This window comes from Microtus pennsylvanicus, chromosome 4 (assembly GCF_037038515.1).
Source record: "Microtus pennsylvanicus isolate mMicPen1 chromosome 4, mMicPen1.hap1, whole genome shotgun sequence".
Lineage (NCBI taxonomy): Eukaryota > Metazoa > Chordata > Mammalia > Rodentia > Cricetidae > Microtus > Microtus pennsylvanicus.
This window is the reverse complement of record NC_134582.1, coordinates 42,508,969-42,532,790: the sequence shown is the minus strand read 5'-3', so window position 1 is coordinate 42,532,790 and position 23,822 is coordinate 42,508,969. Positions and strand designations below refer to the sequence as shown.

Below are 23,822 nucleotides of genomic sequence, written 5' to 3'. Positions count from 1 at the left end.
ATACACACTTAGATAATGCTAATTATACATTATTTTCAGTCTGCCCAAACTCTTCATTAGAAACATTCTTCAAAAATATAATATATAAAATATTTGATGACAGTCTCTTAATTTATGCATTTCTAACCAGGAGTGGTGGCACAGGCCTATAATCCTTCATAAGATCCAGTTAAAAAAGGAGAGGGGAAAAAAAACTTTACATCTCCCGACATTATAGCACCCAGCTCTTCCCCACTATTCTCTATTATCTGACAATGGTCCTGCTTCACTTTCTCCATTTATTCTATAATAAACATCTGACAGTTTTCTTTCTAAGTATTACTTAGTTCATCTAACACAATGAACTCCAGTTCTATCCAGTTCTACCCACAAATGACATATCATTGATACCAACATTCCTTATATAAATGTATAAAAATGTTATTATGAAACTCATCATTTTGTAAATTTTCTGATTTCAAAAGATGAGCAAACTTTGTGCCACACATGAAGAATGACGTTTGTCTACAAACCTAGTATGGCTCAAGGCAATACAGAACTATAGCAAAGATGTAAAATATGCATGTAGACCATAGGTATAATTAACCAACCACATGTTAAATAGGACTTTGGACTTATTACTCTACCACTGAGTATAAGACCAACAGCGAGGTGTAAAATGTGTCAATCTGTTACACTCATAGTGGCTTTCAACTATTCAAATGGTGAACTTTAAGCTATGGTAAATGCTCAACAAAAAGACTGTCACACACTTTAAACATGTTATATCAAATTTTAACATATACATAAACATGGTTACATTATAATTAATATGTGTTGATTTTACTTAGTTTCATGAGATAGCATTATATAATTAATGTGCTAAGCAAATTGTTAAACCATGTATCTGATGCAATTCCACTATGTAGCCATTGTAATAGAAAAATAATTAAAGGTTACACATCTTATTATGTTGGTAACTGCTTTGCTGAGCATTGGAATAAACTGTATGCCAGTAGCATACAAATGCATTTAAATAAAACATAGCCAACACACCACAAAACCATAGAATGATTTAAATAAAAAAAGATTTTGATGAAGGGATCAAATAATAAAAAGATTAGATCTACTTGGGGAATTGGGTAACAATGGGTTAAATACAACCAAGTGTGAGATAATTTCTCAAGCATTACCTTATTCACTATAAAAAGCAACATATTAACAAAAGACATTCACAAATTTGCCTCAATAATAACTATGTAAATTGAACTAAAAATAAGTGTTAGGAGTTGAAGGTCAGCCTGGGCTTCAAGAGATCCTGCCTCAATATTCAACTCCAAAGCAAACAGAGTAACCAGAGAAGGGGAGGGGACTGTGCAAAGACTGGAGACAAGCTTCCAAAAGAGGTTGAGTACGAAAATGTGCCTGAAACTCACCATCAGTATCTAAACCCAGAAGAGCAAGAACAAAGAACGACCATGTGTGTGCGGCTCCTTTTCTACTCGACAACCCTCTCTAAAGTAAAGCACGCTAGGCTAGCACTTGTCTTTTGGCTGCTGGCCTCCTCTTATAAAAACAGATTCGATTTTATTTTCCATCCCATCCTTGCTCATAACTACTACTGAATACTGTCCAGAATCTGAGCTGTTTTAAAGCAACGAGTTCACACACAAGATATATAGCATTTTCCTACAGATTCTCTTATCAGATACTATAATGATACAAACCAAGGGAGTTGAAAATCAGGAACTAACACTGTCATTTGAAGTAAAACTGGTTTTCATTTCATGTTTGTTTGGTTCTATACTAGATGATTTCTATTTTTAAACTGGTTTAAATCATGAGTCAAAATCAAACCCTAAAAAGAAAAAAAAGACAGAGCAGTATTTAGTGAAAATAAACACAACAGCAGAGTTAATTGAGAAAAAATTTAATAAGCATCAAATTCACTATACATTGATAACTGCAATACTGAAATTGTGAAATTTTAAATATTTTTTCTCAAAAAAAAAAAACTTAAAGATTTCTTCTTCCTGGGACATGTGGACAAAACTAAGCATCATGTGGCCAGTCCAGATTAGTTGACATTAATGTCTAAACAGCTGTTCACACTTCATCTCCACAAGGTAGACTGTGAACTGCTTGTATCTCTGAATTTCAGCACAGATTTCATGAGACAATTTATAGGAATGTCAAATATTTGAAGTGCAAACTTAGAAAGCTCTGCGCTGGGATTCTGTTTTGTTCAGCTTTACTTCAGTGCACTTAACTTGAGGATACAGCAAGTATTTTCTCTCCTAATTCCTTGGAAAAATACTTCTGCAATAAGACTTGTTACTTCTGTAGTGTAACTGGGTTGTTTTTTGAGAAAGATTATCAGCTTTGTGGTTGGTTTCACGGTTGGTAAAAATCTATCAAAAACATCATAATATAATTTGTAAGGAAAGAGTTCTTTGTCAAGGGTTGCAGGATCAGGAAAGAAACTGTACTTCTTAGCTGTAAAAGAACAAACACACAGAGCTAGTTGTCTGCAGATGACTCCACACAAGGCTCAACTGTCCTCTACAAACGAGCAAAGACTCGTCTACCTCTGCTGCTTCCAGGCTACCGGTAATCGGCAAGAGCTGCACTGCAGGAGTTTGCTGGTCCAATTTTAAGAGTCCAATGTCCTTTTTGTGAATTCGGCCCATTGATATCCATATCCCAGACAAATCAGTTCAAAAGACGGAAATCAGGGCAAAGACTCCATACAATAAAGCACAAGGATATGCCACTAAAAGTTGTTGTCCGTCCATGGCTAATGCAGAAATAAAAATTTTGGAAGCAGAAAAACTACACCAGCCAATAATCGTTGCAGTGAGAAGAATTCCTACCATTCCTCTGCAGCGGGAAAAAACAAACAAAAAACATGGGAAAGATGAGTAAGATTAGATACTGAAAACCAAACTACAGCTATACCCTATTGTGAAGGGAGGGATTTTTAATTCATTGTTTAGCAGAAGAGGCACAAAAGCAGCCCCACACTACCACAGATTATGCATTTGTGGAAACCACAAGGCTTAGCATAACTGGAGAGCAATGGATAAGCCTCAAGACATTCTAAAATCCACACACAGACATACTATTTTGTCAAACTCAGAAATGTATTTGCACAGTGACTTCAAGAATACCCAACCATTTAATGTAAACAGTGTGACTGTCTTGCTCCTTTAGCTACTTCCCTGCTTTGGCACTACTGGTACTTAGGTTGGCTTCCTTTGCTGAAGGGTGGGTGCTCGGAATGGTTAGGATGCTCAATAGCTTTCGGGATCTCTCTCCACTCACATCAGCATTCCCTTTCCCCACTACTACATATGTGTTTCCTAATCATATGTTCTCAAGAAGCCCAACTGCTTCAAGATTAACAGAGCCAGAACATCAAGCAAGCTAAATAGAATTTTTCATATGAATGAACTGAACTTTTCCATGTGTTATTTAATGATCACAACTTTTCACTTCATTGTTGCTATGGTATTGGTAAACACACAAGTAGTACAACTTTTGATCAAAGAGGTAAAACTGAGATAGTATAGAAGACTTCAAATCTCAATTTTACCTTCACTGTTACTCACCCAAAACACACAGAGCAGAGTTCAAATCTATATGAGGCACAATAGATAGGTTTTCTGTACTGGGGTTTTATCTCAAACTGAAGATGAAATAAATCGCACTACATAGAACTGGCCAACTAAATCTGAGTTTAAGATCAGTACTTACTGTAAAGAAAATACCACTGCAAAGCTGGATAGCAGGATCATGGGAAGAAGACAATACCCCAGGACACTTGCCACACAACCAAATGAGACACCTGTCATACTCATTAAATTTAACAAACAAAACATTCCTAAACATCCAATTGCACTGATTCCATATACGTAGCCAAATTGGATTTTGCCAGCCTACGGAAAAAGAAAATAGATTAAAATAAAAACTGTCATTTGGGTCTCATTTCACATTAAATGATGCATGCATAAAAATACTCAATTCAAAAGTATCAAAGTCTATAGAGGTGCATTGGAAGGGGACAAAGCAGACAGGTTCCACACTCTTCTATTTTATTAAAAAAATTGTTTCAATAGAATATATTCTGAGTACACTTTTTCTCCCTCCCAATCCTCCAAGATCCTCCCCACACTACTCTATACGCTTTTCCCCTATCTTTACCTCTTTAAAACAAACAAACAAATATACAATACATACATATACACAAACCCACAAAACCACAAAATTGGAAACCAAAATATTCAAGCTAAAGACCAACAAAAAAGAAAACAAAAAAAAAGAACAAAAAACAAATAAAAACAATTCAAGCCAAAACAATGTCCAAGCACAGTTGTATGAGACAAAGTCTACAAAAATACCATTGAGTTCCTTTTGCGTTAGCCCTCTCTACTGCTGGGCATGGGCCATTCCCTGAAGTGGGCTAATATATCCAGTGAGAGTCTACTGGAAACGACTACATTTTCCCTTTCAGTTGAGTGTCAATTGCAGACAGCTTCTTGGTCAGGAGCAAAAGTACACGTACATTTCTCCCTCAGTGTTGGGACCCTGTCTGGCTTGAATCTGTGCAGGTCCTAACTTCAAATGCTTCTTAACTTTGATACATCACTTCCCAACACAGATATTTCACTTGCTGGCATTTAAGTGTGATATACAACTGAACAAATAAAAGGGGAAACAATCTAGGAAAAATGGAAGGCAGGGCCCAGAGAAGAGGGTGAGATAACCAGGTGAATACGATGGAAAAGAACCTTTTCCTTTTCATTGTTTTTCCAAATTCTACGTTGGATTCTACAGTCCTTTGATTAAAAACAAAAGCATACACCTTGGAAGTTCTACTTTTATAAAAGATACTATTTAGGCATGGTGGCAAAAACCTTTAATTCCCAGACTTAGGAGGAAGAAGTAGGCAGATCTCTGAGTTTAAGGCTAAGGTGATCTACATAGTGAGTTTCAGACCAGGCAGGATACAAATTACTGAATGGTTTTCAGATAGCAGTCATGAGCTAAATTACAACCTTCCCACATGAAAAAAATCTCTCATGAAAACAAGAGTGCAGAGAAATCCCAAACAGGATCTTTGCTATGTGAAACTTTTGGTATATAAGACTAAATCTTGAGGCCTTTGCTGGACGTGGTATTTACCTGTAAATATCTGCCATTAGGCTATGGTAGTTTAAAGAAGCTGAGTTCACTGACGAGTGAATTACTGGAGCAATAAACAATAAATTCTACCTTGGACAGTGCTCTTAGCTTTGCAAAATATTGTTGTATACCCCGTCCTTTATTTTGAGACAGGGTCTCACTCTAATCTAGACTGGTCTCAAAGTCAGAAATCCGCCTGCCTCAGCCTCTCAAATGCTAAGATTATAGGTATAAGACTCATGCTCAGCTGCCTATGTTTTTTTAGTTCAAAACAAGCTGGGTGTGGCAGCACATCAAAGCAACCTTGTTAGGCGAGTAGGCAGCACAGGGTTAGTATCCACAGAGGGATGTGAAGGACTCAATTGCCAGGTCAAGGGCTAAGTTGAGTGCTGTGTGTAAGACCAGGTCTTCCAGCTACAGATACCATTTTCTATCACTTACATTTTTTAGCTCTTGTAATTCAGACTGAGTGAAAACAAATAGCAACTTTTTCTTTCAATGTACTTTAATATTCCTGGAGAACTTGCAAGTAGAGACAAAAACTTACCATTCTTTAATATTTTAATTCACTAGGAGTTAAAATGTACAGGAAAGCCATATAATAAAACACTGACCTAGGGCTAGACATTTGTTATGGTTAAGTTAAAATCTGACACAGCCTCCTATAATTCCCTGGGAAGGGGATCTCAATGACTGCTATCCACATCAGGTCAGCCTGCGGGCAAGTCTGTGGGGTAAAGAGGTTGGCATAACTGCCTGGCTTTGTGTTCTGAGCTGTGTAGAAAAGGTGAGCTGAGGGGCATGAATGCACCTATTTCTGTCCGCTCTAGACTGTGGATGGAATAGATTATCTGAAGTTGTGGGCATCCGACATCCAGGCAGTGATGAACGGACTGGAATTGAGAAGGGAGCTAAAATGATCACTTCTGCTTTAAGGTCCCCAGCCCTAAGCCTCTGGATGTGTTACCACATGACATAAACCAAACTAGGACAAGTTAAAACAATAAAACCACTACCTCTATTTTCTTTTAAAAGTGGAACAACAGTAAAAAATATTGTCAATTTCTTAAAAATAGGAAATTCTGATGTTTACTTTTTTCTTATTTTTCCCCAATAACTGGACTACTTCTTACAAGACTTTTTTTTTTTCTTTGAAACAGTACCTTATATGTAACCCAGCCTGGCCTAGAATTCATAATATTCTTGCTTCAGTCTCTCAAGGCTATGATTACAGCTGTTTTATGTCTCCTACATTTGTCTAAAAAAAAATGTTGTTGCATATGTTGCACAATACTTACTGTTGATAGAGAACTAAGGAATTCGTATAAATTCAAGAAACTCAATATATCCTAAAACCTACCAAAGACTGAGTCCCAACATCTGGTAGAATATTTAGAATCCTTCTTTAGTCTTACCAGTAGCAGCGTGGCTCCAAAGGCAAGGCAGAACACCACAGGTCCTGCCAGGTCGGTCTCGTTCATAATGCTGCCGTCAGCCACTCTCAGGGGGTGCAGCACCGTCAGCGTTTTTTGCCAGATGTGATCAAAATTGATACCCAATTCTAAGATAAAGAGAAAAGAAGGAAGTCAGAATTTGTGGTATGCCTTTAGCAGTTTTATAAATTTACCTAAAACTTTTATATTTGAAAGCTCATTACTCCACAGTATCAAAGACAAATAGCTACTCTTTCTGTTTCAAAATAGTATTCAACACTGGACACTCCTGTTATGAATTTTAGGACTTGTGATGTTTTCTAGAATCAGTGCTGGAACACGACACAGTAACAAAGAGAGTGCAGCAATATATTGTCAATGATAGTTTAGTCTACACGCTGCTGATTCCACTGAGGCCAAACCCCTGCTTTAGAAAGGATAGGGCATGGTGAAACAGACACACTGTACCTCATATTCAGAGTACAACACATGGACACAGCTAACAAAAGGATTCTTTACCTGGGGCTTCAGGAATACCCATGTACCCCATGGAAGCAGAGACAATTATGCCCTAGGCATCTGTGTTCGGATTTCTACAATATTATTTGAGAACCACCATGTTTTATGCAATCAATAGTTCTATTAGTTTATTTCCACACAGAACTATAAATACAATTCTAATTGCTTTCATATCTTCTATGGGCAGAATATAATTAATAATCTGAATAAAAGCTGATGCTCACGCTGTTATATTAAATATTACTTCTTCAAAGAAATGGTCCCTTTTGGCCCAATATAAACTCTCCTCTTAGTAAGTTCCTGACTAAAGGCTAGCTACTGTTTTTCATAGAGAGGAAAAAATCTCCACCTCAGGCTTTGTTCACAAAACAACTGCAGACCAGGGCATATGCTGGGCACCTCGAGTCTCAAAATCCAACCTCTGAAATGCTCTGAAATTCAGAGCTTTGACACAATATAATAGTCAAGCTGTTTTAAGCTAAGGATGGTATCAAGCATTTGTGAGGCCGAGGAAGGGGGACTGCTGCAAGTTTGAGGTTAGCCTTGGCCTCACAGCACAGTCCTGTCTCAGGGAAAACAAAAGGAGCGGGTAGCATTTCAGGCTTTCCAATTAAGGATGCCAAACCAGTGACGTTTACAGAGATCCTGGAAAATTCTAACTACTTTAAAATGGAAAACATGTCTGGCCTCATGCTTTTCAGACAGCCTGAACCATTCCATCCTACCTTCTAACAAAGGAGGCTCCTCCTCAAAGCTGTCTCCGTAGAATTGCTGAGGTGCAGTCTGAGGATAGGCCTGGGTTGGCTGATAAATTTGCCCTGTGTATGTTTGCTGTGGCTGCATCATGTCTGGAGGGACAAATCGGCCTTGCTGCGAGTAGTCATAGCCAGCATACTGCCTGGATACAAAGAAAATGTGTAAGTTTTACTCTTAGTATTTTAACCAATTGACAGTATTCCCAGATTCCTTTTTTTTTCTTGACAGCTAAAGAATGCTCAGTCACTTCCAAACCTCTTTCTAGGATACCCACAGAGAAACAGTGCCGAGACCATGACTGACAGGTGGACAAGAAGGGTGTTCTTACAGAGAATCCTCTTATGGCCGTCAGCATTTCTATGTCAGCATACAAGCAAAACAACTATCACACTTTTAAACATCAAAATATCAACAAATAAAAACAAGTCAGGATTATTTTCTTCCCCTAGTGACACTAAGAGAATGTCACAATATATTCTGAAATAAATGTATGCTACAGATGATAAATGAAGGTCTGGGATAACAGACTTGACTATATTTTCCCAATTTGGATACAGATTAAATTATTCTTTCTTACACTTCATAGTATGATAGTTTGCAAATGAGAAAGCCTGTTTCAAACTGGGGGACAGGGACCCAAGCATGTTCTTTGTCACAGCGTTCTGAATATAACACAATGTCCTCAGGTCATCTTGTGTTTGAGTCGAGCTTTAAAATGTTCAAAGTGACTGTACACTTGCTGCCTCACTGGATCTACACCAAATCCCAGGACTTCAGGAAGAACTCTGCCCTGGCATTTCAGTGACTAGGACGGAACAGGACTGCACTAGAGAACTATCTGTGAATACCTGTCTTACCACATGTCCAGCATTTCAGTGGACTAATCTAATTATAGACTGAGTGATATGAAGTTAAAATATTATTTTAAAGATATTTCAAAAAGAAAGTCCTAGAAATATTTAGTCAACTTATTTTTGATTACGTGGAATCTGTTACTGTAATAGCAAAAGGAGAGAAATAGCTGTATATAAATATAATGCAACATGTACATAAGGAGTTACTATGCATCTGTTAAAAATGAAGTAATTTCATGTCTACTGATAAATAACAATCAAGAAATACTAAAAATACCCCATATTGTATACTTTATAGAAAATAAACATACTTTTAAAAAAATGTTTATTTATTTACTTATTATGTATATAATATTCTGTCTGCGTATATGCCTGCAGGCCAGAATAGGGCACCAGACCTGATTACAGATGGTTGTGAGCCATGTGGTTGCTGGGAATTGAACTCAGGACCTCTGGAAGAGCAGGCAATGCTCTAAAACGTCAGCCATTTCTCCATTTCTCCAGCCCCCAATACTTTTCTTACACTATCTCCAGAGTACACATGTGAAACTTCTAACCACAGCTACTGTTAAGTAAAGAAACCTGGAACTAAAAAGATGCAGAGTGCCAAATTTTCATATAGACTGCTCTACCTTTAAATATGTTGGGCAGCATTTATTATTTATTGAGATTAGCTAGTGATATAATCCTGACTTGCTGGCAAGTTGTGCCCACCATGCAATAGTGAAATAACGATTATGGGAATAACTATTTCTGATTGGATATGTGGTCTACACCACAGGCAGGATTTCATGTCTGGTACCATAAACTTGGTCAAAAGCCCATGGCTGGGAAGATCATAGGCTATAGGGGGAACCCAGTACTGTTCTTTTGTTGAAAGCCCATGCTATTAAATTACACTCTGAACATGTATGCTTATACCCATAGACTAGTGCTGCTCAGTTTTGGTGAGACAAAGTTTTCTTTTGCAGTGAGTAGTGGTCAATGCAGAGACTCAGGACTAGTTGGAGTGCCAAGTGCAGAGAATACTGAACGCCCAGCTGTGGTCGCACCACCTAGATCAGTCTCCCATCACTCAAGGCTTAGAGAACTTCAGAGAAGGACAGAAAGAATGTAAGACCCAGAACACATGGGAAAGCTATGAAATGCTGACTTCTGGATGTGACCTGAGTGTTGCAAACATAAGCTGACAGTAGCTGGGGTTACCTGAACAAGCCTGTACAAATTCTACCACGGTCTGGGGAGGGGCCCCTAAGACTCCACCCTTGTTGGCTACTGGCAGCTGACAGCTCAGGGAATAGCCTTTTTTTTTTAAGGACACACCTACCAGGCAAGTTGTTCATGACCCATGTGCATATGCAGTACTAATTAGACTCTGGATGTTATTAATAACCATAAAAAAGAGGACACGCAGCTGGGAGAGAGACGACTAGCTGTTCCAAGGAGCCAGAGAAAAGTGGTGAATGGAGATGACCAATACACACTGTACATATGTAACAAGACTTTCAAAGAATAAAAAGGCTAAAATCTTAAAGTCAATTGGCTAATTCTAAAGTAAGCTACTGCGATAAGGAGGTCCACCTGAACTACTACTGCAAACGTCCTAAACACACCTTTTCAATGTGACTATGTGCGAAGCACTACTTAGTAAGTGCTTAACTGTCTCATATTAACTACAACTCTATGAAATGAGTCTACTGTTGTCCTTACTATAAAGCTATGTAAACTGAAATTTGGGTTAAAATAATTTGCCACTGTGGTGCCACAATTCAAAACCAGGTTATTTAACTCCAGTGGCCATCAACTCTTAATAACTAACAAACACCACTTCGCGATCCTTCTTTACACAGATTACTTCAAAGTTACATTCCAAATCTGCAGTTTTCCAGCTTTTCTGGAATGACAACATGCTGATATCTTCTGAGGGGCACACCCACTCACACAAGAACCACCTTTATCAGGGTTAGCTAGTTGAGCAAGGATAACAATTCTCTTTTCCTGAATTAGTATAATATGCGGTTGGGTTGATCTGTTAGTATTTATCAGAATCCATGACATCACAAGAAAATTTCCACACATATGTTTCTACAAGCTGACTAAATAGATTGCAGTTTATTCCTGGGGGAAAGCAAGGAGAAGGAGGGAAGGAGGAATACAAAAAGAACCCAGAGAGAATAGTATAGCTAGCAGTTCTAAATGCTTTAGTCTTAGAGTTCCTTCAGGAGCTTTAACTATCAATATTCACTATCAAGGAATTTAGATGTTTAAAATATTTATTCATTCAGCCAGGTGGTGACACATGCCTTTAAGAGGCAGAGGCAAAAGGATCTCTGTGTTCGAGGCTCACAAAGTGAGTTCAAAGACAGCCAGGACCATGACAAAGAGAAACCATGATTAGAATAAAATAGCTCTGGCAAATCTAGAGCTGACTCCATAGACCAGTCTGGCTTCAAACTCATAGAGATCCACCAGTCTATTGAGTACTGGGACTACAGGTATGCACCAACATAATATATATATATATATATATATATATATATATATATATATATATATATATATATATATATTCAATTCTAAACATTAGAAAATCACATTTGTTAAAACTGTTGCCAATTTCATCAAGAATAAAATGTTCGATTGCTAGGAAGTTATTGAAGATGAACACTAATTTTCCAAAATCCTCATTTTGTCTAAACACTTGGGATTGGTGACTGGTTAACAAGCACTAGCAGCTATTTTCCTTGAAACGACAGGTTCATTTAGTAATCTTTGAAAAATTATCTGCGAAGTACAAAATTCTGACTAAACACAGTGTGTCCATTGTTTCAAATGAATATGGTCCCCCCAAAAAGCAAGTGGTTCAGTGAGCACATTAAGCAGCCTGTGTATCTTCCTAGAGACAGTGTACTTTCAGTATGGAAGAGAAGTGTTGTGTGACACCCCGCACTAAAAAGACGTGTACTAAGGACCAGGACTGAATAACAATCATATTCTTCTTGCTTCATTGGGGATCCTTAAATGAAACTCCCTTACTCCACCTTCTCAAGCAGATGGTGAGGACAAGCGCAATACTAGTTCCTTATTCAGATTCAGGGACCAGCAGGACAAACATTATTTCTGCAATGTAAGCGCAACTGTTAGTGAAAGGCACAAAATAATGTTGCTATGAAACTACTTCTGAATGTAGAAGATCTCTGAAATGTGTCCTAAGAATCCTGTAGAGCATGGAGTTCACAGTAAGCACCACTGATTACAAACCGGAGGTGCTGCAAGCAAGCCCACTCCAGAGGTGGGGCTGTCATCCCACTTTCCAAACGCAGTGTCAAAGAGACTGCACTGTGGGGCTTACTGCTCCCCATCCTGCCAGGATCTCTTCTCACCAATTTGAGTCACAGTGGATCGCAATCCAAACTGTGTTATGGCACGCATGGTTTTTACAGCGACAGTTTCATAGCAGGCAAAGTAACATATGCTAAATCAGCATTGTCATAAGCTGTGTGCCGTTGTAATAAGCCACAGCAAAGATAAAACCTCCTATCTCTGGCTATCTACTTATGTTCATAAAAATGGTTCATAAAGATATTATCAGATAAGTTAAAGGTAAAAAATATAACAATTCTCGGCTTCTTAAAAATAAGTGAGTGGTATTACTATATAAAAATTTTAGGGGCTTATCTAGAAATCTACATGGGATCTACTCATATGACATGGTAAAATACAAGTAAGAGGAACTCATAAAATATCAAAGCTGATCTCATGGGCAACTGCAGAACTGTAGCAAGGCTAACAAGTCACACCTTAAGGCATTCCAGATAGTAGGCTCGCTGAACCTAGACTTTTCCTAACTAAAGTTATCACTGATTTCTGTTAGCAGTTAGCAAAGCAAAAAGAACATGAGTTGGTACGCTGAGATAATATTCAAAATATAATTAGGTATCAGATCTACTTGCAGGCACGTATAGAAGCAAATGAGTTTATTTTTTCAAGAAAGCATTGGAAGTTCACATTTATTATTGCTCCAGCATTCCTTTTGTTTTTCCAAGCATAATTCATAAACCTGTGTGCTCCAGCTGATAGCTATAGCTAGGTAAAGTATCTCCACTAGTATGAGGCGATGCTTACTGGCATATGATTGGTTACAATAAAAGGAGAGTATTCAGCAACACATAACTGCCATGTGGGAAAGCGACCTCAGATGACTGTGGAGTGTAACGAGAGGACGAGTCAGAGTTAAGTTACAGAAACACGGGCAGGACACAAAACCGGAAGGAGATTAACCTGGAAAACTGCACTTCAATTGCGAAACTTCTAATAAGTCTAAAGATAAAGGATTATTCGGCCAAAAAAAGGTCGACAGTGTCAGACTCTTCAAAGTTCTGTTGTTTAGGGATTTTTCAGGTGGACTCAGATCAAAGTTACATCCATTTGTTCTCAAATACACAAAGATCTCACTAAAATATATTATTTTCTAATTCTGCCCAGTTAACCAATTTGGAAGAAACAACCCGCATATAGTTGAGAACTTAATAGAAAAAAAATCCTAATTCATAGAGGGAATTTTTACAAACTCTTCATTCAACAGGTTAAGTTGGAAGGTATAACACACACACACAAAACTTATCTATCTATGCCTCAAATTAAGTAGATTCAAATAACCTTTGGGTTATAAAAAAAAATAGCCAGAATTTTCTCTGTACTTAAAAATGTTTAGGCACATTTATTTACACATACTAACATAAATACATTCTAGTCGAGTCTGTATCTCATGAACTGACTGGACTCATAGCTTTCCTTTGCTCTTGTCCAGCAAGAGTCTTCATGAAACTGAATTCAAGATCTACGAATGTACACAAATGACACATACGTTGCATGAAGTTATATGCATGTTTATATGGGTATGTGTGACTATATCCATGCAATTCTGGAAAACAGGCCCATGACTGCTGTAAGATTCTCAGAATATAAGACTACCTGAAAAGGGGTAAGCACAAGACATTCCCTTGTTCAAGAGGGAGACCAGTAAGATTCATCTCATCATCCCAAGGGACTAAGGACAGGTCTAGAAGAGACTGGCTGAAAGCCTTCAAAATACTCCAAACACCAGAGATTAGAGAGGATCTTATTGTTAACAGTTCAGAACCTAAAGTCTTTGAATTCTCTTCTTTAACCATAAACTGATCACTTCTCTGGTCCCAACCATCATACCTCAGTATGAAGAGTAATAAAAATGACTATCAATTGCCACATCAATGTCACCAGGTGACTCATAGTGGGGAGCATACACTGTTAACCTGTGTCACAGAGCTCCTTCAGTAGCTGTTCATAAAGTCTGAAATCACAGACTCACCTACCAAATAAGCTATCAAAAAACTTTATTTTTTAGTGAATAAATTAGCTTTTTATTCTAGGTACCCAAAGCACCTACCCAAACCACTTGTAAATATTATTTCGACGGGCTATTTATCTTTCTTTGGCACACTAGAAGACTTTCTTTCAGAAAATAACAAATTATAAACAAGCTAACCTCTTCATATGCTAACCAAACATCATATCTTTTTCTAGGCAAAAAGAAGAAGAAAAAAAATCACATTCCTGAATAGGACTAAGTTCACATATCCATTTTTTTAAAAGGTAGAATCAGGCATTCTGAATACATTCTTCCGCTAATTACAAACTAAGTAAGTTGCCAAAGCTGAAAAGTTACTTGCTGTAGGGTCCTCCACTTCCTCCATAGTCATAGGACTGCTGAGATTGCTCGTCGATGCTGTAACTTGTTTGGTAGAAACCGCTGTTTAAGTTGTCAAAGCCTGACATTGCAAACGATCTGCAACGAGAGGGCAAACACTGTTAACACGCTAGCTCCTGCTTGATTTGCCTGTGGTCTTCTGCTTAAGCGAACGCCCCCAGAAGACAGAAAGCGTCTCTGGAGCCGGGATCAACATCTGGAGGAGGTCTGGGGGTGGGGTTGGGATCCCAGGAGACCCTTGGACCCGGGGAGCGTATGGGCCCGGGGCAGTGGCGAGATCCGGCGGAGGCGCGGCTCCACAGAGATGGAAAACAGGGACGGCGCGGGCGCGGCCCTGGGTCTTGAGAGGGACTGGGGGGTCTGGGGAAAGACCACAGCCTGCGCTAACAGACCAGGCCGCCGGCTCGCACAACTGATGCCGGAGGCCGAAAGGGGTACAAGGGCCGGGGACACTCACCGAACGCTCCAGCGGCGGCAGCTCTAGCGGCCCCTCGTAACCCCCCAAACACAGTTCCAGACCCTGCGGCAGCCTTGTTGCTACGTGTCAGCGGCCAAAGAACTGCTTCCGGGGCACGCAGCCCGCGCAGGCGTGTTAGCGGGCTTTGCGCCGCCAGGTTCGGTTGACCGCCCCGGTTGTACGTGTGCGTGTGCCGGGTGGGGGCGGGACTTACCGATGCGCAGTCCTGATTGATTCGTCCTGTGACGGGCCAATAGGGAGCAGGGAAACTGCTTCCGGCAACTCGGTTGCGGCGGAGACTGGGGCGCGCCGGCGGATGCGCGGCTGGTTGCTAAAGCGGAGAGAGGCCTGTCTCTTGCTGGTGGGCAGGAGGACGGACAGAAACGCTGGGTGACTCGGGCAGCGCCCCGGATTCTCTGGGCTCGCCGATTCAGGCGCTGCACTGAGGATTTTATAGCTAATATTTAGTCGTTATAGCCCAGTGGCTTTGCTTTTGTGAGTCTTAAGTTCATTCTGTGTTAGCAGCTGGAAACAGTAGGGTCCGGCACCAGTAATTACTGTGACACTCATTAGCAGCTGTTACTGCGACTATATTAGTAGGACAGGTATAAAAGAATGACCATGTGCCCAATCTCTTATACTGTGTGAACTGTCTAAGGCTTGCTACTCACATTGTCTCATGCAATGTCTTTATCATTCACTTGCGTACAGAGTGCATTACACAAATTGCTAACATTTAGTGTAAAAAACGTGCAGCCTTATTTATTCGTCCTAAGAAGTAATATTTATTATTTGACCAATGAGTGCGTTAGTTTACAGTATTTAATTAGGTAAGTTCATATTTAATTAGCTAAAGTGTTTTAGCATGTATATGTGTGCATGCATATTAATGCTTCTATATTGTGTTAAAGTCCACCTCAAATATCCTATCTCCGTTACTCAAACTATTTCCCAAGTCCTCAGAAAGAAATGTTTAAAAACAACAAAAGGCATATGAAGAGCTGTTTTAAAGTATGCTGATGCATGGGCCACAGCAGCTGTGATACCGACATACCCATTCTTTTCTTGTAGTTTGTATAGAAAAAAATTGGTAAGCAGAAGCACCTCGTGGGCTTTTCCATTTCTTGGGATTTGATGAAAGGAAATAAGAATAAACTTATGGTTTGAAGTGAATGTTTCCAGTCTCTATTATTTCCGAGTCTGTTCTAACAAACTAGCACAAATTGAGCAGCCTAGCCAAAAACTGTTTTCTCATCTCTAAAATCTTCACGTTCAAAATCAAAGTTTACAGGATTGCTTCCCTTTGAGGGCTATAGGGGAGTATCTGCACTCACCTGTCTCCCAGGTTTTGGTGGATACCGCAGACCTCAGTGGTTCTTGGTTTATAAATACATCTTATAAATACATCAATCCAGCCTCCGTCTTTATTGTCATATAGAATCCTACCTGTTTGTTCCCACAGATCTACCTCATTGCAGGTCTCGCTGTGTCCCAGTTTGCCTTCCATAAGGCCATTCTTATGAGGTGAAGGCATTAATGGTAACATTTTCACTTGATTGCATCTATAAAGGCTCTCCCTGAAGTTAAGTTCTCATCGTGGGAATATGGCCGTTAACATGTCACTTTGGGAGGACTGAATTCACAACACAGCTCAGTATTCTCATTGTACTTATTGTCCCATACACAGACTAAGCCTTTTCCTTTACACATTCTCACATGAACAGTAACCTGATATTGTTTCTTGTCCATTTGTTGTCAGGATTGCCAATGGTATTATTATCCTGTTGAGGACATTTCAAAGAAGTGGAGTCCCCAAGCTGCACTCTGGTGGTCTTGAGTGCTATTTGGTACAGAGTAAATTCCTCAATTGAGCTTAAAGGCGGTACAGTGCTTACTGAAGGCAAATGCTGAAATAAGATTTTGTCAGTTTCTGAAACAAAACGAGAGGACATTGAACTATAACTGAGCTAAAGCTTACTGAAAGAAAGTGCTAATGGCTAAGAATATAAGTTTTGTGTTTTTCAAGACGGTTTCTGTGTGTAACCCTGGCTGTCCTGGAACTAGCTTTGTAGACCAGGCTGGCCTTGAACTCCTAGAACTGCCTCCTGAGTGCTGGGATTAAAGGCGTGCTCTTCCACCTCCTGGCAAGAATGTAAGTTCTTTTTTTTTTTTCTTTTTCCTTTCTTGGATTTTTCGAGACAGTGTTTCTCCGTAGCTTTTTGGTTCCTGTCCTGGAACTAGCTCTTGTAGACCAGGCTGGCCTCGAACTCACAGAGCTCCGCCTGCCTCTGCCTCCCGAGTGCTGGGATTCTTATTTCACTAGCAAGTTGAATTGAAGATGACTAAAAGATTTGGCCAATCATGGCCAAAAAGGCTGGTGTCAAATTTACCCAGTATCATTTTTGTCCCTTTCAGCTGGTAGGTGACAAAAATTAGATGCTAAGTGATGGGAACAATTATACTAATTGTTAGTATAATCTAGTTATACTAGACACTTCATTGGGATGCTTAGTTTATATCCAACTCCCGTAATAATGCTGTGTTGTGGTATTTATTTATTTAATAATATCTGAGATATGTAAATTGCCACATACAACAGACTTCTTGATATTTTAAGCTTAAAAAAGCTCTAGTCTTGAATCCCCTTGCAGGCTGGCTGCAATCCTGTCACCTTCTGTCCTTTGCCTAGAAAAAACTCTTGGAGGCACGTGTGTTGGTTTGAATGAAAATAGCCCCCATAGGCTCACAGGGAGTGGCGCTGTTAGGAGGAGAGGTCTTGTTAGAGTAGGTGTGGCCTTGTTAGAGGAAGTGTGTCACTGGGGACAGGCTTTGAGGTTCCAGATGCTCAAGCCAGGCCCAACATCACTCTCTTTCCTGCTGCGTGTTGATCTGAATGTAGAACTCTCAGCTCCTTCTCCAGCACCATATCTGCCTCTAGGCTGCCATGCTTTCTGCTATGATGATAATGGACTGAACCTCTGAACCTATAAGCCAGTCAAAATTAAATGTTCTTTTTACAAGAGTTTCTGTGGTCATGGTGTCTCTTCACAGCAATAAAAATCCTAAGACGGCATGTAGCTTGATGAGATTGCTATGCAGTTTTCATAAAGCCAGACACAACCATTTTGTATTTGTGAACGAGAATGTCTAGGGCAGAAAAGGCTCCCATTTGCAGACTGCATATGATAACATTTATAAATATCTGCCAGTGGATATCCTTCTGGTCAGTGGTAACAGCATCATAGATAAGAAGCCTTCGTCTGTTGTCATAACATGGTGCTCATGGCACATAGGGCTAGGAACTGGGGGATAACTTGAAAATCTGTTATCTGTATTAGAACAAGATTAGTGGATCCATGCCCAGAGGAATCTGCAGAAGTATTCATTTAGTTGCCAGGTCATTTATTTCTATGTTCCTCTGCCATATTCCCAAATACCATCATCCTATGTTTGAGTTATCCCTTATTTATAAAAAATGAAAGTAAAAGCCAAAGCACCAAAGCTTTATGACTTAAAACACCATTTATCAGATTTGAGTCTCTCACAAGCCTGTGGGCTGGCCCGGGCTTGCCAGGAACAGCTGACCTTTGTTCTAGACAGCTTGGATTGGCTTTGAAGGCGTGGTATTAGTATCTGAAAGTACACTTATGTCTAGACCTGAGACAGGAGGGGATTATCTAGAGCTCTCAATCAGGACATCCACAGGCAGCTTCTTCATGTCACTTGAACCATCTCCAAATGCAGTGGCAAGGTTCTTGGAGTATCTGTAAGTCAGCCAAAAGCTGCACTTCCCTTCTCCATCAGCCCTGAAAGTCACACTTCATATGCACACAGTGACAGGAACATGTCTCCAAGACTGGCTCTGCTTTGAGAAAAGTGGAACTAGACTCTGCCTTATGAGAGGAACATTGTCAACAATTTTTCTTTTTTACGTGCTGGAAATTGCCACCTTCCAATGATGTGAAAGTGGGAAAGAACAGCCAATATTTTGTAATCAGAGTGGATGATATTCGCTAGTAGAATGTCTACCCAGAAGTCCTTCTTCTGAAAATATTTCCAAAGGATGTGAAATCAGCCGTATGCACAGACAATTATTCTGTTTGCTGAAGTAGTATTCTTAGTAGCCTAGAAATAAAAACAAACTAAATCTACAGCACTGACAAGGAAACTGCATACACACACACACACACACGGCATATTCACAACAGTCAAGAGTGACATGTTATTCGGGTTATTTAAGCTGCTAGTTGTAATAATGTGAATGAAACTGAAGACCAGACACAAAGATAAAAATCCTTCATGTTCTCCTTTACATGTAAAAGCCAAACAACTTGAGTATGTAGAAAAATAGATAGATACCAGAGGCAGGAGAAGAGAGATATTGGAATATATAAATCATCAGATATGCAGGGTGAATAGGATTATGGCTGTATGGTGCTCTTGGGGATACAGGTAGATTGTTTTTTTGAGAATTTCATATGTGACTGCAATATTTGAATCATTTCCCTTTTCCTCTTTCCAACTCTTCCCACGTCCCTACTGTACAGCCTCTCAAATTCATGGCCTGTTCCTAATATTGTGTATTTAGCCACTGAGCTTGAGGAGCCTATCAGGGGTTCATCCCTGAAGAACACTGATTCCTCCTCTCTGATCAGCCATTGATTTCTCATAGCTCTTTGTGTAGGCGTGGATCCCCACGATATTTCCCTCATGCACATTGGCACATCAACTGGTGGTGTCATTTTCACTATGGGTAGATTTTTTAAGGTACCGTGATTACAAAAGAACATTGATTGGCATGATGTGCATTTTTCATTGCTTAATGATTGTAATTATAGCACTACATATATAATGTAAAGCTTCATATGATTATACCATATTTAAAATTAAAATTTAAATTGAATTAATACTTAAATTTATACAAAAAGTAGAAGAAAACCTAAAAACAAATAAGGGGCACAGGGCGCAACCTGAGTTGATCTTCATTGATTATGTCAATATCTGAGGTTCACTTTTTAGGGAAGACATTCAGAACTTTCATTTGACTAAGCCAGCAAAAATTGGGCTTCTTTCAGTATATACAGGCTCTATATTATAAAGGGAATACCATAGCTACGAGGTCAGTTTTTACCGATGCTGTGTTAGACTTTTACAAGAGTGGCAAGGGATGATAGATTACAGTCCTCATTCAGAGTCTAATGGAACATGACTGAAATTATTTGTGCTCAGTCAGAACTACTCATCATCCTGAACATCAGTTCTTTTCTGTGTTAAGCTCTTGAGTGATATTGTCATTTTAAGAAATAGTTGTAAAGTCTCTTTTGTATTTCTTTCACTTCTGAAAGTAGGAGCTGGGAACCGAGTTTGCTTAAGGTGAACGCTATGGTCTCCTTGCTTTGCTTTAGCATAATCTAAATTAGCAGGCAAAGGCAATTTGCCCGATGAGTTTTAAAGGTGTCATATCTTGCAAAAACATGATCTAAATAGAAATATTTTCTGCATCTTCCATGTAAAGATGTCATGTTTATTGTGATGGGTGCTACACTAATTCTCAATAGAGAATGAGGAGGAAATAAGAAAAGTAGTTTGTTTGTTCTTTTTGTTTTGTTTTGGTTTTTTGAGACAGGGTTTCTCATAGCTTTGGGGCCTGTCCTGGAACTAGCTCTTGTAGACAGGCCATTTAGAATTTGTGATCTTCTAAATAATTCCAGCTATCTTTCTAAAAGTCATAAGGAATAAATATTCTACCTTCTATTTATGGAATATGACTGTTTTGAAATTTGGATGAATTCATAATCTCTAGGGAAAAAATGCAAAAGCTACAAAGGAGTTTGAGGACGGTTTCAGGGAACCCATGTTTTGTAATGCTCCCACGTGGGCCAGGGTTAAGAACAGAAAGTTTAAAACAAACCATGCTAGGTAAGGACAGTCTTCCCTTCCAAGTGGAGGTATGGTCAGCTGTGTGACTGTGCACATGGCTTGGAGGTTGTCATCTGCTGGTTTGGGGGACGGCTCTGCCAGCTTCTCTTTGTATTGTAGCTTGGTACACTCATCTCATTTTAACTGACAGAGTCACCACCTTCCTTACCCATCTTGATGTTTTTCTTGCCTTTCCTAAGTGGCTCTAACGACTTCATGTAGCTCCTGTGTCAGGATTACTGGGTGCTGATGAGGCTGACAAACTACAGCAGGGGAAATCTACTGGAAAGCAGCCCCAGGAGCCACAGGTTAGAGGTGAGTAACCAGACCCAGAGAGAACAATGAATCGTATGAACACAAATGAAACATGCTTGCTCCCGATGACTCCTCGCCCTTAGTCACTGCTCCCTTCCTGTCTCCTTTCTTATTACCTGAATTACAGTTCTGATGGCCACACTGAAATTATTTGTTTACAAGTTTGTCTCTTTTACTAGAATACTAAGAATTACAAAGCAGAGTCCCTGCCTTATTTATCTCTGTTCCCAGATTCTGCGTCTGGGTTAAGAGTGCTGGTTTTGGAGTCTGACTTTACAGGCAAACTGAAGCCTATGCACTTACTAACTCGAGCAAGGAACTATCTGAATCTCCATCCCTCTCCCATTCCCTGTCCTCCTTTTGCCTCTCGCCATCTCTCTTTTTCACCTGTCATCCATGTCTTTCTGTTTTCTTTTGTGGTGGTGTGTGTATGGGGGCAGTGTGTGTATGGGGGCAGTGTGTGTGTGTGTGTGTGTGTGTGTGTGTGTGTGTGTGGTGTGTGTGCACGTGCCCGCGTACTCATGCATGCACACACAGTGGCCAGAGGTAAACATCTGCTACCCTCTATTGCTCTCCACCTTACCTCTTGGAACAAGATCTGTTCTAGGTTGCTTTCTGCTCTATGATAAAAGCCATAACCAAAAGCACCTTTTGGCGAGGAAAAGATTTGTGAGAGTTACGCTTCTAGGGCTCAGTCTATCACTGAGAAAAGTCAGCGCAGATTCTCATCAAACAAGGCAGGAACTTGAAGCAGAGACCATGGTAGAGTACTGCTTACTGGCTTGCTCTAGGCTCACATTCAGCTACTTTTCCTGTATAGCCCAGAGCTACCTGCCCAAGGATGGCACTATTCTCAGTAGAACTGAACCTCCCATCAATCATGAATCAAGAAATGCCCCATAGACGTGCTCACAGGGCAGGTGGATGGAGGCAGTTCCTCAGTTCCCTCTTCCCAAGTGCGTCAAGTTGACAAGATTAGCCCTAGCCAGGGACTCTCAGCAAACCTGGGACTAGGTTTCAGCCAGGCTGACTGATTGGTAAGCTCTAATGATGTACCCATTTGCACTCTCCCAGTGCTGGGGTGACAAGAGGGGTCTGCCATGCCCAGCTTTCACATGAATGCTAGGAACTCGAGCTCAGATCCTCATGCTTGAGCAGCAAGTCTTCGACCCACTGAGCCATCTCCCCAAGCCCTCTACTTTGGTGCCTCTATTTTCTTACATTAAAAAGTGTTACTTAATAAGACATATTGCTTATTGTGAACGTTAGTTCTTGCTGCTGCCGCCAGCCTGCCTTGACAGCAGAGGTATTTATGTCATCGCCTGCTGCCAAGTGCCTCCCTGCGGCAGCTGTGCAACACAAGTACGCCCCTTAAAGGTGCCTGTCTATCACAGTCCTCTCTCCTGCCTCTCTTATTCCTCTTCTGCCTGTTCTGTCTGTCTGTCTGTCTGTGCCTCTCTCCTTTCCCCACTCTGAGATGGCCTTTTACTCTTTTCCTCTCCAGGCCCGCTGAAGGTACCCATTTTCTGCGTTTTTATCCTTTCAGGGAAGAGTAAGTGAAATAACGGGTCGCACAGTGGTGGTCATTGAGTAGTGATTCAGTAGTTGACATCTGTTACTGTATGTGTTAGTACTGACAGCACTGATGTGGCCTTGTTAACCTGCCTGTACAAAGCCTGTGTGGGGTAAAAAGAGCAGCTTTGCCCATCTCGTCTCGTTCCTTGTTCTCTCTGGTCCCCTGTTGTTGATGTCCCTCCCTTCCCTTCAGCATGGTTATCCATAGCTCCCTCGCCTGACTGTTTTTCCACAAATACTTGTTATTATCTGGCATTTAACATATTTCTTCATTTCCTACCTAGGATGCCAACTCTGCAAAGACAACCTCGGCTGTGTGTGTTTGAGTATATGTGTTTATTTCTGTGTTTTCACATCACAGCAATGCCCAACACATGGGACACTCTCAACAGACCTTTATTGAATGAATGAATGAAACTGCGCTTCATGATGCATATAAAAATGATCCTTGTAGATTGTCACTTTACACTGAATGCATGTAATCCTCACTAATGTTACACATTCAATACATGTGATTCACTAGGGTCATGCATCAAATACTTGTGACCATTACTAATATTATACATTAAATCTATGTGACCCTCATTAGTGAAACATTAAACGCATGTAGTCCTTACTAATATTATGCATTAAATTCATGTGATCCTCACTGCTCTTCTGAATTAAAAATATAACCCTCACTAGTTTTCTGCATTAAATTCTTATCATCCTCACTTGTGTTATTCATTAAGAGCATGTAACCCTCACTAGGGCTATGCATTAAACACATGTAGCCCTCACCAGTGTTACACACTAAATGCTTGTAACCCTCACTGGTGTTATACACATTTGTGAAAAAGCTGCATAAGCTGCATGACTGGACCTTCAGCGCCAAAGCCACTCCCCTTAGTGGGCTACCGATTAAAGCCTTTGATGGAGGTCTCTGCACTGAGCAGGGACCACAGACTGAGGGAGATGAGCACTATATTACATCAAGGAAGTGGTTTTATTGAGAAACTTACTTAGCTGTCATTCTTTCTCAGAAACACCATGTCTCCTTTTTCTTTACAGAATTAAGCTCAAATCCCTTGGCATCTGGCCAA

At 40.0% G+C, this 23,822-nt stretch overlaps 1 protein-coding gene across 1 annotated transcript; it reads right to left on the bottom strand.

Annotated features, from left to right (window-relative positions):
- Nucleotides 1-1,893: 1,893 nt before the first annotated feature.
- On the bottom strand, nt 1,894-15,045 carry Yipf5 (Yip1 domain family member 5). Its single transcript, XM_075968765.1, has 6 exons — nt 14,932-15,045; nt 14,433-14,552; nt 7,841-8,013; nt 6,579-6,724; nt 3,736-3,917; nt 1,894-2,859 (listed from the first exon to the last, which is right to left on the bottom strand). Exons 2-6 carry the CDS (start codon nt 14,540-14,542, stop codon nt 2,697-2,699), a joined length of 774 nt encoding a protein of 257 aa, XP_075824880.1. The 5' UTR covers nt 14,543-14,552; nt 14,932-15,045; the 3' UTR covers nt 1,894-2,696.
- Nucleotides 15,046-23,822: the final 8,777 nt, after the last annotated feature.